This window comes from Candida dubliniensis, chromosome 1 (assembly GCF_000026945.1).
Source record: "Candida dubliniensis CD36 chromosome 1, complete sequence".
In the NCBI taxonomy this organism is placed as follows: domain Eukaryota; kingdom Fungi; phylum Ascomycota; class Pichiomycetes; order Serinales; family Debaryomycetaceae; genus Candida; species Candida dubliniensis.
Window position 1 is genome coordinate 1078798 of NC_012860.1, and position 16230 is coordinate 1095027.

At 32.4% G+C, this 16230-nt stretch overlaps 7 protein-coding genes across 7 annotated transcripts; 2 read left to right on the plus strand and 5 right to left on the minus strand. All coding sequences in view use genetic code 12, as the record gives it.

The window, feature by feature from the left end:
• Positions 1-1529: 1529 nt before the first annotated feature.
• CD36_04730 (conserved hypothetical protein) lies at positions 1530-3491 on the plus strand (the record flags this gene model as incomplete). The annotated part of the gene is made up of 1 exon (XM_002417097.1): positions 1530-3491. One exon carries the CDS (start codon positions 1530-1532, stop codon positions 3489-3491), a length of 1962 nt encoding a protein of 653 aa, XP_002417142.1.
• A 190-nt stretch (positions 3492-3681) lies between these two features.
• On the minus strand, positions 3682-4656 carry CD36_04740 (haemolysis-ralated integral membrane protein, putative; the record flags this gene model as incomplete). Its single annotated transcript, XM_002417098.1, has 1 exon — positions 3682-4656. The coding sequence occupies one exon, from the start codon at positions 4654-4656 to the stop codon at positions 3682-3684; it is 975 nt and encodes a 324-aa protein (XP_002417143.1).
• Positions 4657-5170: 514 nt separating this feature from the next.
• On the minus strand, positions 5171-6913 carry CD36_04750 (acetylglutamate synthase, mitochondrial, putative; the record flags this gene model as incomplete). Its single annotated transcript, XM_002417099.1, has 1 exon — positions 5171-6913. One exon carries the CDS (start codon positions 6911-6913, stop codon positions 5171-5173), a length of 1743 nt encoding a protein of 580 aa, XP_002417144.1.
• Positions 6914-7292: 379 nt separating this feature from the next.
• CD36_04760 (DNA replication complex GINS protein PSF2, putative) lies at positions 7293-7988 on the minus strand (the record flags this gene model as incomplete). The annotated part of the gene is made up of 2 exons (XM_002417100.1): positions 7293-7787; positions 7869-7988. 2 exons carry the CDS (start codon positions 7986-7988, stop codon positions 7293-7295), a joined length of 615 nt encoding a protein of 204 aa, XP_002417145.1.
• Positions 7989-8200: 212 nt separating this feature from the next.
• CD36_04770 (exosome component 3'-5' exonuclease) lies at positions 8201-10531 on the minus strand (the record flags this gene model as incomplete). The annotated part of the gene is made up of 1 exon (XM_002417101.1): positions 8201-10531. The coding sequence occupies one exon, from the start codon at positions 10529-10531 to the stop codon at positions 8201-8203; it is 2331 nt and encodes a 776-aa protein (XP_002417146.1).
• A 37-nt stretch (positions 10532-10568) lies between these two features.
• Positions 10569-11947, plus strand: CD36_04780 (conserved hypothetical protein; the record flags this gene model as incomplete). Its single annotated transcript, XM_002417102.1, has 2 exons — positions 10569-10596; positions 10770-11947. 2 exons carry the CDS (start codon positions 10569-10571, stop codon positions 11945-11947), a joined length of 1206 nt encoding a protein of 401 aa, XP_002417147.1.
• A 95-nt stretch (positions 11948-12042) lies between these two features.
• CD36_04790 (fungal cell wall GPI anchor synthesis protein GPI7, putative) lies at positions 12043-14700 on the minus strand (the record flags this gene model as incomplete). The annotated part of the gene is made up of 1 exon (XM_002417103.1): positions 12043-14700. The coding sequence occupies one exon, from the start codon at positions 14698-14700 to the stop codon at positions 12043-12045; it is 2658 nt and encodes an 885-aa protein (XP_002417148.1).
• Between the last annotated feature and the right edge of the window lie 1530 nt (positions 14701-16230).

Consider the following 16230-nt stretch of genomic DNA (forward strand, 5'->3'; position numbering starts at 1 on the left):
TTGCTATTCTGTTTAATTGTAGGTGGATTTTGCATTCCACATATAAGCTGCATAGTAGAGGAAAAGGCCACCATTACAATTAGGATACACTTACTATATATACTTTTCAAACAAGACAACAACATCAGATTTACTGGATGGTTTGCAAACCAAATATATGTATAGTTTAAAATATGTTCAATAATACGAAAATATTTGTGAGGTGAAAAGAAACAACAGCAGCAGCAGCGGGAAACGATTCAAAAAATTCTTGGCAAAATCCAAGATCTCGAAAGCAAAGAAAAAGTGTAATAGCCATGTTTTTACGATATAATATAATATTGCTTCATTTGAAGTCTATTGTAATACAATTTATTTTATTTCTCAGCAGGTACCAGTATATTCAGTGTAACAAAACTATGCTTCTACTTGTGTTTAATCCCATCTTAAATCAAAAAATGAATTTCTCTTGATGGTGAGAACTGAGACGGGTTTTTAAACCATAAAAAGAAATTAAAAGAAAAAATGAATTGATAAATGTCGTCAACGACAACAAACGACAAATATAGCCACACACAAAAAGTAACTATTTTCTAAATACAAAAAAACATCATTAAGCGCCATACAGATTGCTGAGTTATGTCCGAGGGTGTAAATATTATTTTATTCCAAAAATCTGCTGCTGTCTATTACTATTACTACTACTACTAATATTACTATCACTAACAAAAGATACAAGCTAATTTCCACTGCCATAGCCACTGGTTTTAGTTCAAGATCAAATTTATTCTCTAATTTATCTGTTATAATTACTTTTAGTAATTTCATCACAAACTAGAGTTATCAGAATACTCGACATTATATTGGTCAAAGATTAAAGACGACAAGGAACTTTGATAAAATTATTTTTTATCAAATCTATTCAATTCCATTCTACCCGAATATTATTTTTACTAACATGCCCTATTTGAAACAACAACAACAACAATATAATGCGGATTCTATATTATTAAATTATCATAACAATAGCCTTGAAAGGTTATTCTTGCATTGCCTCTTTCTTGTTTTTTTTTTTTTTCGTTCGTTGTCTCTCTCCAATTTGCCCATCCATTTCATCTCACTCACCCCCCTGTTGGCCTTTGCCAGTTATTCTCCTTAAACGATTTTGTGATATATTGAAAGCCATCTGGCAATGTTTTGATGAAATATAAACTAACTATCAAGTCTCTTCACTTCTCTGCCCCCCCCCCCCCCCCCCTAAAGAAAATTTTTCTCACCACTCTATTCTACTCTACTCTGCTTTACTTTACTTCAATTTCATTACTTTTATAAACTATAATATAACCTTTCCTTTTTGCATTAACAGAAGTAATAACTTCCATTAACATATAGCATTCAGAACATCAAGAGATTCACATCTCTTTATTGAAGTTTCATTGTTAATATCTTTTTTTTTTTAATAACATCCAGATTTGCACTCAAATTAATTTTACAACCATTCAAAGAGGTAATCCATATTCAGCATATTCATACATAAAGTTACAAAAGAGATGTTGGCTTGGCTTAGATATCGTATTAAATCTTATAATACTACTAGTACTACTACTGCCAGTGCTTCCTCATTATTATCATCAGCCATGTTTAGAAAATGGTACAAACAAGGAACAAAGTTAAACTTTACGTTACTTATCCTTTGTCTACTTTTAACATTTTCAGTTTTCTTCAATTATTTTTACTTGGCTGATAATTATGGGTTTGATATTAATACTGAAGATCAAGAAAAGATCTTCAATGATAGAAAAGTTGTTATTTTCCCTAACAACTTTGAAATTACTGACAAAAACTTAGTTGAATATTATCTCAAAACTCTTGAAGAACCTTTACATCCACAAGATACAATTTATAGAAACCGATTCACTTACAAAGTACCCGACGTCACCTATAAAAGTCAATCTATCAATCTATTTAGTGGTCTTTCTCAGAATAGTCAATCTTCCCAATGTGAAGAATTATCTTCAGTTTATAATATTGACGTTAGTGGACCTCAAAACAAAAATTGTGATTTATATAAAGTTTTAGGGAAATTTTTGAATGACAATAGTGAATATTTCCAAGAAGTTTCACCACTTTTCCCCAATTTGAAAGAATTACTAACCAAAAAACAGATTGAAAAACATTGGTATCAATTAATTGGATCCTCAGTTTGGTTGGAACAATATGGAGTTCATTTGATGACTTCAAGGATATTCTATTCGAGTACGGGGGATAAAGTGAAACCAGTGGTTTCATTAACTTATGTACAAGCATTTGATCATGATTGGCGTGAAATTGAAAATGTCGAGTTAATTGTTCCTGATGGTGAAGGTAAATACAAACCAAAAACTTATCCCACATTTTTACCAATGTCAGTTTACCACAATGAAAAGCAACAACAAGGTAGATTTTATGGTGTGGAAGATCCTAGAATAACATTAGTGAGAAATAAACTTGGTTATGATGAACCAATAATTGTTTATAATTCACATCATCGGAAAATTACTAATGCCAAATCTGATAATGATGGTGAAAGTAATATTCACTTCAAAGCGTATCGATCAATATTTATGGCATGGTTATGGCAAAATCAAAAGGGGAAAACCAATGTTGAAGAAATAGTAAATGGGAAAGTGAAAAATCGGGTTTATGTCAAGAGTAAGGAATTAATAAAACCTAATAATAAAAGAGAAGACAAGGAGAAAAATTGGGCTCCATTTATTAATTATCAACAAAGAATGAAACAAGGTTTTGATTCGCATATATATTTTATATATCAATTCCAAGATTTGAAAATCTTAAAGTGTTCAATTTTGGATGATGAGGATTGTGTTTGGGAATACCAATTTAATGACAAAAATGGTGCTGGTAGATTACGTGGTGGTACTGAATTGGTCAATATAAATCGATTGTTAACTACGTTTGACCATCCAGAAGTTAACCGTGTCAAAAATTTGATGCCAGAAAATCGAGAAATTTGGATTGGGGTGGCTAGAGCAGCATTAGAGAAATGTGGTTGTGGAGATAAAATGTATCGTCCAAACATTGTAGTTTTAATCAAAGATGGTGATAATGAATATAGATTGTCTCATGTTTCTCCATTTGTTGAATTAGGAATTCCTATTTTACCATGGTGGTCGGATAAGGGGATCTGTGATGGGAAGAATTTGATTATTCCTAATGGTATTTCATCGTGGCATTTGAATAAGAATGAAGATAATTCTATTCAAGATTATTTGACTCTTAGTATATCTAGAGCTGATGCAACCGTTGATCTTATTCATATCAAGGGATTATTAAAGTCATTATTATTTGAAGATCCAAATCTGAAATTACTAGAGGTGAATGATTATGGATTTAATAACAAGAACATTGAATGTGCCGTGAAATCTTCAGAAGTATTTTGTAAAAAATATGGGGAAGAGCATAAGAAAAATAAAGAGGAAAATAAAGCAAAAGGGAAAGGGTCCTCTAATTAAAAAAGGGAACCCTCTTTTCCAACAAAATATAGAATAAATCAAATCAACCAGGTCAAGCATATATTCTATTCTAATGTATGTATATTTTATATATATATATGTATAAATCTTGATAGAAGGAAAATCGAGGAATAGATGCCTTAGCATTAATGCATTTTGTTTTTTTTTTTTTTTTTTTTTTTTTGAAGTATTATAAATTGGGTAATGTGTGTAAATGCAAATAATGATAAGATTGGACTAACCCCTTCCAATGACAAAAAGCAGCAATCACTACCATAACATGAAAGATTTGGTGTGAATGACCAAAAATGTCAAACATGCCGCTCAGTGGATTATTTAATAATGTATGTTCATCATCTTCAACATGAGTGAATCTTTCAGGAACTCTAGCAGCATATAATACTGCTCCACCAATATAAAATACTCCTTCTAAAATCAACCATTCAACACCTGCTTTTTGTCTTGTGATTTCAAACCCAAACATATACATTGAATTAACAATAGGCAATACTCCAGACAATCCAAAAAGTATAAACATAAATGATCTAAATGGACGATATTCGTTTGATGAAAATTTCTGATCCAATGTTAAAACAGTACATACTGTCCCGAAAAATAATGATAACGCAACGAAAATATTTCTATACCAAGGATAATCATAATAAGCGAAAACTATAATTGAAATTAATGAACAAGTGATTAGAATCACAATCCCGAAATAATCTAATTGATTACCAAATTTTGACACAGGATGAGAATGGGCTTTTATACAATGGAAAGTCGATGACATAAACATACAAAATGTACATGCTAAACCAAATTGAAGAAAATTTAATTTTTCCCAAATTCCAAGATAATTATCATATTTAGGTAATATATAATTGATGTAATATAATATAACCCAAAATGATATACTCAGAGGTAATAAATGAGAATAAATATTGACTGATTCATTATGTAGATAAGTTAATGATTTAAAACATTCTTTATAGGAATTAGTTTGTTTGACATAACCTGATTTAATAAAATGATTATCTTGTTGCCATTCATCAAGTTCATGATAATAATGTAATCGTTTCTGTAATGGAGTTGTTTCTAACACGGTTGAAGTTTGACTATTATCCAGTTTTTGTCGTTGTCTTAATGAAATGTTTGAATTTTGCATTATGTTAACAACGTGAAATTAATCAAATATGGGAGATCTGAAAGTTGAACAATGGAAAAAAAAAAAAAAAAGGAAAAGTATTTATATAAAGATCGAAATAAAGTTGAAAAAAAAAAGGGGGGGGGGGAGGAAGGTGGTGAATATTATTATAATGTTAGAGAAGGTTGCATAACTCATCTAGAGATTTCCCATTTTGGATAAGTTGTTGTTCGTGGTTAGTTTATTTGTGGTCTAAAATATATATAATTTTTGTTGGGCACCAGAAAATCATACACACACACACACACATCATCATACAAGAAAAATAGTAGAAAGCACAAACAAGATTTTAGATCGATCGATTGATCGATTGATGTTAATACACTGTTTTTTTTTTTTTTTGGGCGGACCAACTTTATCAGAAGATATTTGGAGAAAATAAAGGCACGTGACTTCCATGCAAAGTTTATCAACTTTAAAAAATAAATATAAACTACCACCTCTATTGCAGACAGGCAATATATAATCTTCTAGTCTATTTAAATGATGGGGTTATTCCTTCGCAAATTTCGGAATATTGTTGTAACTTTCTATCGATATTCACTACACCATTTTTGTGGCGTGGATTCCGTTTAAACCGATCAATCTTCTTATCAAACACTTCACCGGTATAGAATATTTTCCATTGAGAATCAGGAGCACTCATACATCCACAACATCTTTCAAAATACCATTTGTTAACAGGATTGTTTTTCCGAGATCTCCAGATCAATTCAAATGGATGAGATTGTAAGATGATTTTGAAAATAACGTCAGCTAAACCAGGTAAACCTTGATTTTTCTTAGCAATGGCAAATTTATCAAGATAAGCAATCTTTTCACCTTTACTATATTCCCAAGTAATGATTGCCGCCCCATCGTAGTCACCAACAATTACCACTGTTGCTATATTATCGTTTATACGATCTAAATATGGATCCACATCTAAACTCTTTCCAAACGAATCATTCAATAAATTGATCAATTTCTCTTTGTTTACCAATTTGTCATCAAACAAGTTCTGCATTGTCAAATCTTTGTCATAATTATCAATATCAAATATTTGTACATCAACACCTTTTTTGATAATGGTGGTGGACAAATGGGGGGTTCTATTGGTGGTGCTAGGTAAAGACGATGAAATAATAGCTCTATCAGTAAGGACATTGTAAATTATAGGATTCAATTGATCTATATTTATTGACATGATTTCTGGCGTGGTGATGATACCTGTAGTTTCGTCATTACCTGATTTTTCATTAATAAATGACAATACATTGTTCATAGTATTCAAATTATTGACATGAGTATCACGATATTTGGGTTCAATATGTCCAATAAATAATTCTGAAAGAATGTCGGAATATTCTTGCGATAAGTTTATGAAAACATGACTGGTTTGACGTCTTTCTATTGAAGGTATTCCTCCCATGGGATCTATCATAACAATTTTCTCAATTGATAACAAATCAGTAGTTCTTTTTTCAATCAATGCAGAACTTAAACCCAACAATAATTTGTCTGATTCAAGGAATTCTTGTTTTGAAGCATCTGCATTATAGACAATAGGTTGAATTATAGGGATTATCCCTTGATATAATGGAATGAGTATCAGTTCTAAACTATCCAATGTTGGTACACCCTTATGGGACGTAAACAATGAACGTAAAAGTGTCACTTTCAAATCACTTTCTTCTTCAGGACGCCCCAAGTAATTGAGCATTTTGTTACCTTGATTAATCATGTAAAGTTCGTTATTCTTAAATGAATTCAGAGGTAAATGATCATAATCTAACATTATAATGGGTGAAATACCTAAAGTTATCAATCTTTTAAAAGTCTCAGCAATCCCCTTCCATTGTTTAATAGTTATTTTTGTGAATTTGATTTTGAAAATAGCCAATCGAAGAGGCACTTTTTGTAATTTTACATCTTCTCTATCATAAATATTGATAAATGGATTCAGTTGATTAAGAAATCTATTTATAAATAACTCTCGTTGTGAATCTCTATTAGTTAATGACAATTGTTCATTTTTGATTTTAATATTTTTATTAAAGTCTAAATCATCATTGAAATCAAATTGATTTTGATATTTGGTCAAATAATTTTTGGCTTCACGTTTTGTAGTTGTTGATTTTAGAATTGATAAAATTAAATTCCGTTTAGCATCAGTGGTCACCTTATGAGTCTCTAGATTTGATATGAATTGTCTATTTAATGTTTTCAATTTACTCATGTTGGTGGGTGGTATGAATGTTTGAAGTAGGTAAGTGTGTATGTGACTCACAATTTATATTTGATGGTTGTAGTAGTAGAGAGAGTTTTTTTTTTTTTTTCTCCCTCTTGATTGCAACTTTTATTGGGAGCACATTTTTAAGGTAGGTACCACAGTTTTTACTATTCTTGCTCTTCGTACTGGTATTACCAATTGTTTATTCAAACAGGAATACCAATGCATATATTTCTATCAATTTACATGGTAACTGGTATGCATATGACTGATAATATTACCATACACATGAATCATAACTAAATAATTGAAATACTGTATTTCCTCCCATTAACCCGTCAATACTTATCCATCCCCCCCCCCCCCCCCCCGTTCACATTTCTATCTACGCATCATCATCATCATCTGAAGCGTCTTCCATCTCTTGATCACCTGTGTTTACTGTATTATTCTGTGTTGTTTCATATAGTTGTCTCAATTTGTTCATGACCGGGATCACAAATGGTCTCAATTCATTAATTTCTAACAATGATAATCCATTCAATTGTATATTTGACTCATTCAATTCTTTCAACCCCTTTTTCGATTTGACCAATCGAGTTTCTCTCAAATCTTGAATCACCGTTCTTAATTGATCCACTGGATCCAGTAAATCATCTGGAGCCTTTTCAAGTAATATTTTAGAAAGCTCTAACCAATTCCAAGGTAAATCACTAAATTGAAGTGGTTTACGTATTTCATCGTCGTATCGTTCTTTTAAATATGCCACAGTTAACCATTTTGGTGGGACTATATTACATTTGTCTTGTGATTTTAAAATCAATGCCACCCATAATGGAACCAATTCTCTTCTCATGGCTCGTAGATTCGGTATACTTGTCTAGAATAAAAAAAACAAAGAAGGTTAGATATACTGATAATGTTTGGTGGTTTTATATATAACTCAATAAAATATACATACCCCTATGAGATCAATTTTCTTTATTGAATATCTTGGTAAAATAGTTATAAGTTCATTTTCTGCCAAAAATGTGATTTCTGATGGCATAAGATTCCCTTGAAGGTTTTTTGGAAGAACCATGATCAGTGAAGGGTTATATGTTGATGGTTATAACGACTTGGTGAGAGTGATCAATCAGTCAATTGTTTAATATTTTTTTTTTTTTTTTTCCTCTGGTGAAGATCTCTCTCGATGTTATGAGACGCGTCGTTAGCCCAGGCAAGCAAAAACCTGGAAAAATATAATGCAATCGTGAGTTACAATTATATACATTATCTAAATACTTGTATACCCTATTTATACTTATTCATTTTCTTCTTATACGTCGAGGTTCTTCCAGAAGTCATGGTTTTGGCCTTTTTGGCAGGTTTTGGACCTTCACTATCTCTACCATAAGGATCAAATCCACGTTTCTTTCTATCATTTTTCTTTTTCGAATCTTTCAATAATATCTTATCTGCATTGGCATAATCAATCTCCTTTTGTTCTTCTTGTGAAACCTTTTTATTGTTATTTCTCTTAATGGGTTGAACATTCCGTTTTCGAAGAGTTATAAGCTCATTTGGATCAATCTCTTTAGCAGTGTTAAACAATACGGCTTGTCCTGATATTTTAGTGCCTTCACTAGCAGTTGCTGGTGCTTTTTCAGGAATATCTTCCTCGGACTCCTCTTCTTCCTCTATATCTTCGATATCACTTATGGGTATAGTAATTGCCAAATCTGTACCTACTGTCAATTCTTTCCATGTCGCTTCTAATCTCTTTTGCCAAGCATCATTAAAATTATGTTTGAAAACTTTTTCATCTCTAAATTCCAAAGTAACCAACGGTTTATTGTGATATATATTGCCAAAAGCTTTAGATTCGCTAGTTAATAATGTAGATGCTTCAAACACTTGGGCTGCATTTGTAAGCAATTTGTCAAACTCATTAGCTATACTTGCAACATCAACATAAGTATCAGCTTGCTCTTCACTCTGTTGTTTATTCCATTGATCCACTAAATCCCAATCATTAGCTTCAGTATCTTTCAAAGTTTGTTCAATCAAATTGGCCAACTCTTTGGCATTAATTCTAACCGCATCAGAAATACGATAAGAAACATTGAGTATTTTGTTCAAATCCACTGGTGATTCCAAGTTCACTAAACTGACAAGTAGTTGATTGGGCATTATATATCTCACCGATTCATCTTGTTGCTTAGCCATTAAATCTCTCCATTTGTACAAAACTTCAACAACTGGACGCTTAAAATGAGGAACATTGTACTGTGATACAATAGACCCCCATGGTTCCTTTGGATTGAATGCCATAACTGGACATGTAACCTTGTTGGAAAATGTATTAGCCATGGGTCTATACTTTGTGTATTCAAATCTTCTCTTAGCAACTTGTCGCGAATCATACAATACTTGAGCTAATTTATTAGCATCAATCAATTTATTCTTCAATTGATCATATATGAATAACAAAAAATGAGTATCTGATCTTGCATAAGCCAACATGGGTGGTGATAAAGGTCGAATTCTCCAATCAGCTAATTGGTACTGTTTTGATGTTTTGAAATGTGCATACACTTCCAATAAATATGCCAATGAGAATCTTGGAAATCCAAGTGCTCTTGACGCATGATAAGTATCAAATAATGAAACAACATATAACCCCAAATCTCGTTGTAACCATATTATATCCATAAATGCCCCATGAAACACTTTTACAATGTTAGGATCAGCAAATACTTCATTTAATACCGTCAAATCGTCACGCAAGACAAGAGTATCCACAATCCAATCTTGTTCACGACTCGAGATTTGCATTAAACATACTATACCATAATAGGATCGGTAATCGTGGTGTTCCAAATCAACAGCAATTTCGGTCAGTTTTTTCAATTCTGGCACCATCTTGTGTAACTCTTCCACTGTATCTACCCATATTGCCTTGGTGGTAGACCAATCTTTTGGTGGGATTGGATCAGACTTAGCTAGTATGGCATCAGGATAAGGTTGATTATCAATTTCATATTCGTAAGGTTGGGCATAAAATGGTGGATCAATAATCTCAATTGAATCTTCATAAACTGGTTCAGGATTAATTAAGGAATCGTTAAATGGTACTAATGCATGAGGTTTTGAAGAAAGTTTTGGTTTGAAGGGTCCTGCTTCTGAATTATCGATAGGAACTTTAAACTTTAATTGTGGTTTCTCTGTTTTCGATGGCTTCTCGTTTTTTATTGTGGAAGTTATACCATCATCAAGATATTCTAATTCTTGATCTTTGCTGATCCCCTTTGCTTTCCGTTTGGCTTGATCAAAAGTAGAATCGATTTTATCAAAAATTGAATCGATTATTCGTGATATGGGTTTCCAAGATGCTTCACCGGTTACATTTTCTTGGCCATATTCAATAGCTTCAAAATCATTAGGATCGTCAGTAGCTGCTCTAAGTAAATCATTACTTATATTCAACAATCTTTGACTTTGTTCATCAATTTGTTTACCTAAATCCTTGTCGACTGTTTTATAGAAATTGACATCTTGTGCTCCTAAAGAACTAGCCGCTCTAATGGTGTTCATTAATTTAGGAAAAATTTCCTTGAAAACATCTTCACTTCCTGATGACATGGTAATGAATCTATCCTTTAAATATTGCACGTAAAGAATGTTAAAGAAGAGAACTCGACGTGGTTGTAAGTTTTGCTTCATGTTTTCATTTTTTCTTTCTCTCTTTATAAAATTACATCTTCCTCTCATACAAATTTTTTTTCTTTCTCATCTCATCCCATTAAACCTAACGACAATTTTTTTTTTGCTCTCTATAACTTGGTTTACTAATCAAACGAATTTCATTACATTATTTAAGACTATACCAACGAGATGTTTACTTGTAATACATGTAACTTGCAGTTTCCTGCTGCTGAAGATCAAAGAAGTCATATGAAATCAGACTGGCATCGTTATAATTTGAAAAGAAGGGTGGCTCAATTACCACCAATAACTGAAGATTTATTCAATAGTAAAGTGTCTACATTGACAAACACTGAAGAAACTAAACAGAAACAATTAACAAAGAAGGAACAAAGAAGGAAAGAAAAGGAAGCAATTTTGGAACAAAAACGACAAATATTAGAACAAGCTAAAAGGGCAATGTTAGCACAAATACAAGAGAATGGCGGTGAATTGCCACCAACTAAAGAGGAATCTTCAAACATTGACAGTAACAAAGAACGACCAGAAGAGGAACCAGAATCAGAAATCACACCAGAACAAAATGAAGAGAAGCTCTTAGCACAAAAACTAGCAAATAAATTGGATATTCCACCAACAACTTGTTTATTTGCTCATCCAAAATATAACCACAATTTCGATACTATTGATGAAAATATTGAACATATGTTTAGACAACATGGGTTATATATACCTGAACGAAAATATCTTATTGATAAACAAGGTCTATTAGAATATTTGGGGGAAAAAATTGGATTTGGATTTTGCATTGTATGTAATTATCAAGGAAAAACTGCTGAGGCAGCAAGAGAACATATGCAACAGAAGAGACACATGAGAATTCCATACGAAACTGAAGATGAAAAATTGGAAATTTCTAAATTTTATGATTTCTCCTCAACGTATGATAATGATGTGGTAGTAGATGGTGAAGATGAGGACGAGGGTGATTGGGAAGATGTTAGTGAAGACGATGATGATGATGATGATGACGAAGAACTCCCACCAATTGAGAGAGATGCTATATATCAACACGGAAATGAGTTACATTTGCCTTCAGGTGCAGTGGTGGGTCATCGTTCAATGGCTAGATATTATAGACAAAACTTGGCTCCAGATAGAGAATTGTCTGAAGGTCAAGGTACAGTTATTGCTGCTGAAACTAGACATATGTTGACTTTGAAAGATAGAGAAGAATTAGCCACCAAAAAGAGAAGTTGGAAGAAAGAAAAGAAAATGGAGGATCTTAATGATAGAAGAGCCGCTAAGTTTATTAATAACCAACCTCATTTCAGAGATCAATTGTTACAATAGAGTGGGTATGTCTTATTCTATAGAAAGTTTATATTGTTTAATTTATTGTATCAACACAGCAACTACTTTTTTTTTTTTTGTGGGCTACGGTTGTCTTAGAGCAACAATACTGTTACTGCCAAAATTAAATCGATCAATACATTGACAAATAAAATCCAGCTTCCAAAAAATAACAATTTGGGAGAAAATACTGTCCATATAAACAAATGGAACCTTAAATTGATACATGATCCAACTAAATTCACTGCAGATACAGTGTAGAAAAACAAACTAATCAATGATTTGATTAGTAAGATTGATTTCTTCAATCCAGTGTAATGTAACAAATCAGTAGTAGCTGGTCCATTGAAATTCAATAAGCTTGGTTCATAAAGAAGTTGTAATCCCGAAAGTGACCAAAAAATAGGACCAGCAAAATTGGACACAAATGTTAATAACCCGACCAAAAACACATTGTATGCTTTAACTCCATTATATGCATTTGACAAGTCCACGGTGGCTAACAGATTTGTGTTCCCCATGCAGAAAAAAGACAAATTTTGTAAGCAAAGAACAGACACCGTTACTGTCAAAATATATTGATCAATTCGATTGGTCTTGCGATATATTAATTTAGACAAGGCAAATTTGGCAAGCATTAATGCTAAAAACATTGGAATGTTTTCTTGTCTGGTTTGATGTACAAGGTAGATTGTCATAATGTTGGTAATATCGGTGATTGTTCCATAACGGATTTTTCTGATTTTCCCAATTATCACACGAGAAACTAATAATACCAGTAGAATAATTGTGGTGAATTTTGATAATTGGATACAAACACCTTGTAATTGAAACTTCAATTCATTATCTTCAAGAGCTGCCTTTGCCATATCTATGTGATGTGATTCTATAATCCATAAAAGAAATCTATTGAGCCATTTCGGTATTGTGTTTCCATCAATATAATATTGCAATAACTTGAACAGGAATGATACTGATGTTGCTACAAATACAACAATAAATGAAATTAACCCGCCGGGGTCTTTTACATCTGGTAATCTTTTCCCAAAAGTAAAAGCAAATGTTGGCACTAGACTTCCTTGCAGGTAGATACACAAAGTAAGCACAAAATAAGTTAAAATTATAAGCCCCCACATCAAATTTGGATTGGAATGCGACAAGTAATATGCAATGTTGTATTGAGAAGAGTATTTTTGACCACTGTTATTCCATGACCGCATAAATCTAACACAAGCAAATAAAACTCCAAAAGATATAAAGGTTTGCAAATCCTTGAATGTATCAAAGAAGGTAATTGCTAGAAACAAAAGTGTTGCAGTAGTGAAAAAATACCAAATCTGATGCTCTTCTTCAATTAAAGATGAACCGTGGAAATGCAATGAATACAAAACAACAAACAATTCATAAAACAAAACCGAATAAATGCTCATATTTGATACTGTCAAAAAATAACGATTAAAGACCACAACAACCGCTACAGCAGTGATTACTAATATTAATGCACCCGCATATATGTCTTTATAACCATAATTTGTTGCCGAAGAGGCCATTTCTGATTGAATATCTTGAAGGAATTCATAATAATCAGCAATTGGGTGTTGTTTAACTTGCAAAGTTTCCCATTGTGTCCAAACTTCTCCGGATGCTCCATACTTTGCTTCGTACAAATTCATAATCTGTGCGCAATTCTCATATAATATTTCAACTCGCTGGTTTTCAGGCCAAATGTCTAGCATTTCTTTGGCAATCACACCAAGTGAGTTTCTCGGAATTGGAAAATTCAACAACGCTGCTAGTGTGGGCACTAAATCTATTTGATTGATTTTATGGTGATACGTGTAGTCCGAATTATATGGTAATGGTGATTTGCCTTTATGGTTAAATTTAGGGGAAATAAATGAAAGTGCTGCTGAGGTCTCACCAAGTGAAGAGCCACCATGGTTTCCTATCTCATTCATCCCATGATCTCCTATTAAAACTATCAATGCATCGTCATTTTTCGTAACATATGAGTATAATCTTTGCAAAATTCTATCCATTTCTATTTGTTTTGGTTTCATGTACGGTGATTCTGGTCCGCCTTTATGACCAATATGGTCTAATCCCAAATAATGTAGAATTAACCCGTCCCATTTGTTACTATTTAATTGGTCGTCCAAATGACGAGTAACATTATTGTCAACTTCAGTAAAATCACTGACGAAAAAAGAATTAGTCCCTTCAAATTCCGTAAACTCGTTTTGAAATAATTTCAACCATGTGTCATCCCCGAAAAAGTTTATTGTCTTATTACTTGTATGTTTAAACTGATGAATCCATGAGTCTTGGTTGTGCAATCCCTGTGAGTCGTCTTGATCATCAGCAACGTTTAAAATTGCATCTAAAAAATTCGGTGTACCTCCAGTGGTGATACCTTTTAAACGTGGTAACGTTACCGTGGGCGGGTTAGAAAAAGCAGTGAATGGTAAGGCATGACCCTGGTTGATCAATTGATGCAAAAACTGGAAATTTGATCTCTCACTAAAGCAGAAATCTGACCTCATTGCATCAACTACCATAAGAATAAACCTGTTGAATTGTGGGTTCCCATATTGATCCGAAAATGGAGTTTTCGTTGAATCTTCAAATGAGCTAAACCCCGGGAGAACAACTTTTGATGGGAAAAAACCTCTTAGAAACACGAGGAATCCAATTATATTAATAACAGTCAAGGAGACTTGAACAACCCATCTAGAATTTAGTGAATTGGACATTGACTAAGGTGTAAATGTTAAGGATTCTGTTGTTTAGAAAGCTGGTATTCAGTGTTGTTAGAGTTCCAAGTGTGCGTGTCTGAAAAAAAAAAAATTACTGAAATGAAAATTCAACACGATTCGTGTGCACTTACTTTTTTTTTTTTCCCTTAGTTTGCCCCATAAAAGCCGATCTTGACCCCACCAACCTTTAAATATTATTTATGTTTGGTAATAAAAATCTATATCCACATTTCAAGATATTTCAGATAATAGGCCAAGGAAAAACATAAAGAAAATTAAATCCAAATAAACATTTCTTATTGTTTTGACCAGTTTTCTTCTTTTATCCTCCCACATTGATTCTTGATACAAGAGTTGTTGGTAATTAAGATCTGTTGGCAAAGATAACCCAGAAATTCCCGTCAATAACCGGATTGAGTATTTTCGAATATGTAGTTAGGGGACAAATTAATTAGCACAGAATTAAGCGGACAAATAAACTAAATAGCTGAAAAGAGATGATTCTGCAACCCCAATAAGCAACAACATCTAAAATAGGCAAACCCGATAACATAATCCAGATCATTTCAAACCTATTTTATTACATCATTTTGAAATATACATTGCTATCACTGAGGAGGTATGGTTGCAAAAAAGAAGTATATAGTTGCTTCCAAACTCACAGCATATATTTTGTAGGCGGCAAAAAAGCAAAGACTATTGGGGGTATAGATTCTTTGTTAAATGCGCATTCAAATTATTTCTTACTTTGGACAGGCACTTGCGCGCCAACTTACTTCTTTTAGTAATATTGGTCTGCGCGGCCAAAGAAAAATCCAGCGAATCTCATTATCATCACTATCTTGCAGTTGTTCTAATAAAACGATAAAAACATAGTATTTGTTCCTTATATGTGAGGGGGGAGGGACTTATCAGTATTATTAAAAGAACACAAGTACAAAGAAGATATTGTTGCTTTTATAGTTATCAGTGATTATACTATAAACAATGACTGGAAAATAGGTTTAGTTTTGAAGAAAAATTCGTTTCCCAGTTTAGGATTTGTTGAGTGTTTTTTTTTTCTTTTTTTTTTTTTTTATATTTTTTTCAACAGAGTTAAAATAAATGTGTATAAACCCGAATATTTGACTGTGTTGATTGATTATGGTTGATGTATAAAGTAATTAACTTAATTAATAAAAATATATAAATTAATGAGCCAAAGGAAAAAAATAAGTCTGGATTATCTTCAACGAATAAGATTATAGACAGGTCTATTAAAAGAAAAGAATTAATTTAGTGATGATAATGGTAATGATAATGATTAACATTAATAAATTAACAAATTCCACAAAAGATCTTTAAATAGACACAAAATCAGAATTATTATGGAAAGGAAAATTTCTTTTTGTCTTGTGTATCTTAATCGATGTTGTGGTGGTGATGGTGGTGGTGGTGGAGAGCATTGAGTATGACAGAAACTAACATAAATGAAAATATTCAAGAATCTTTAGATGAAACTAATTGACCCGCTTTTCTTTCCCCCTC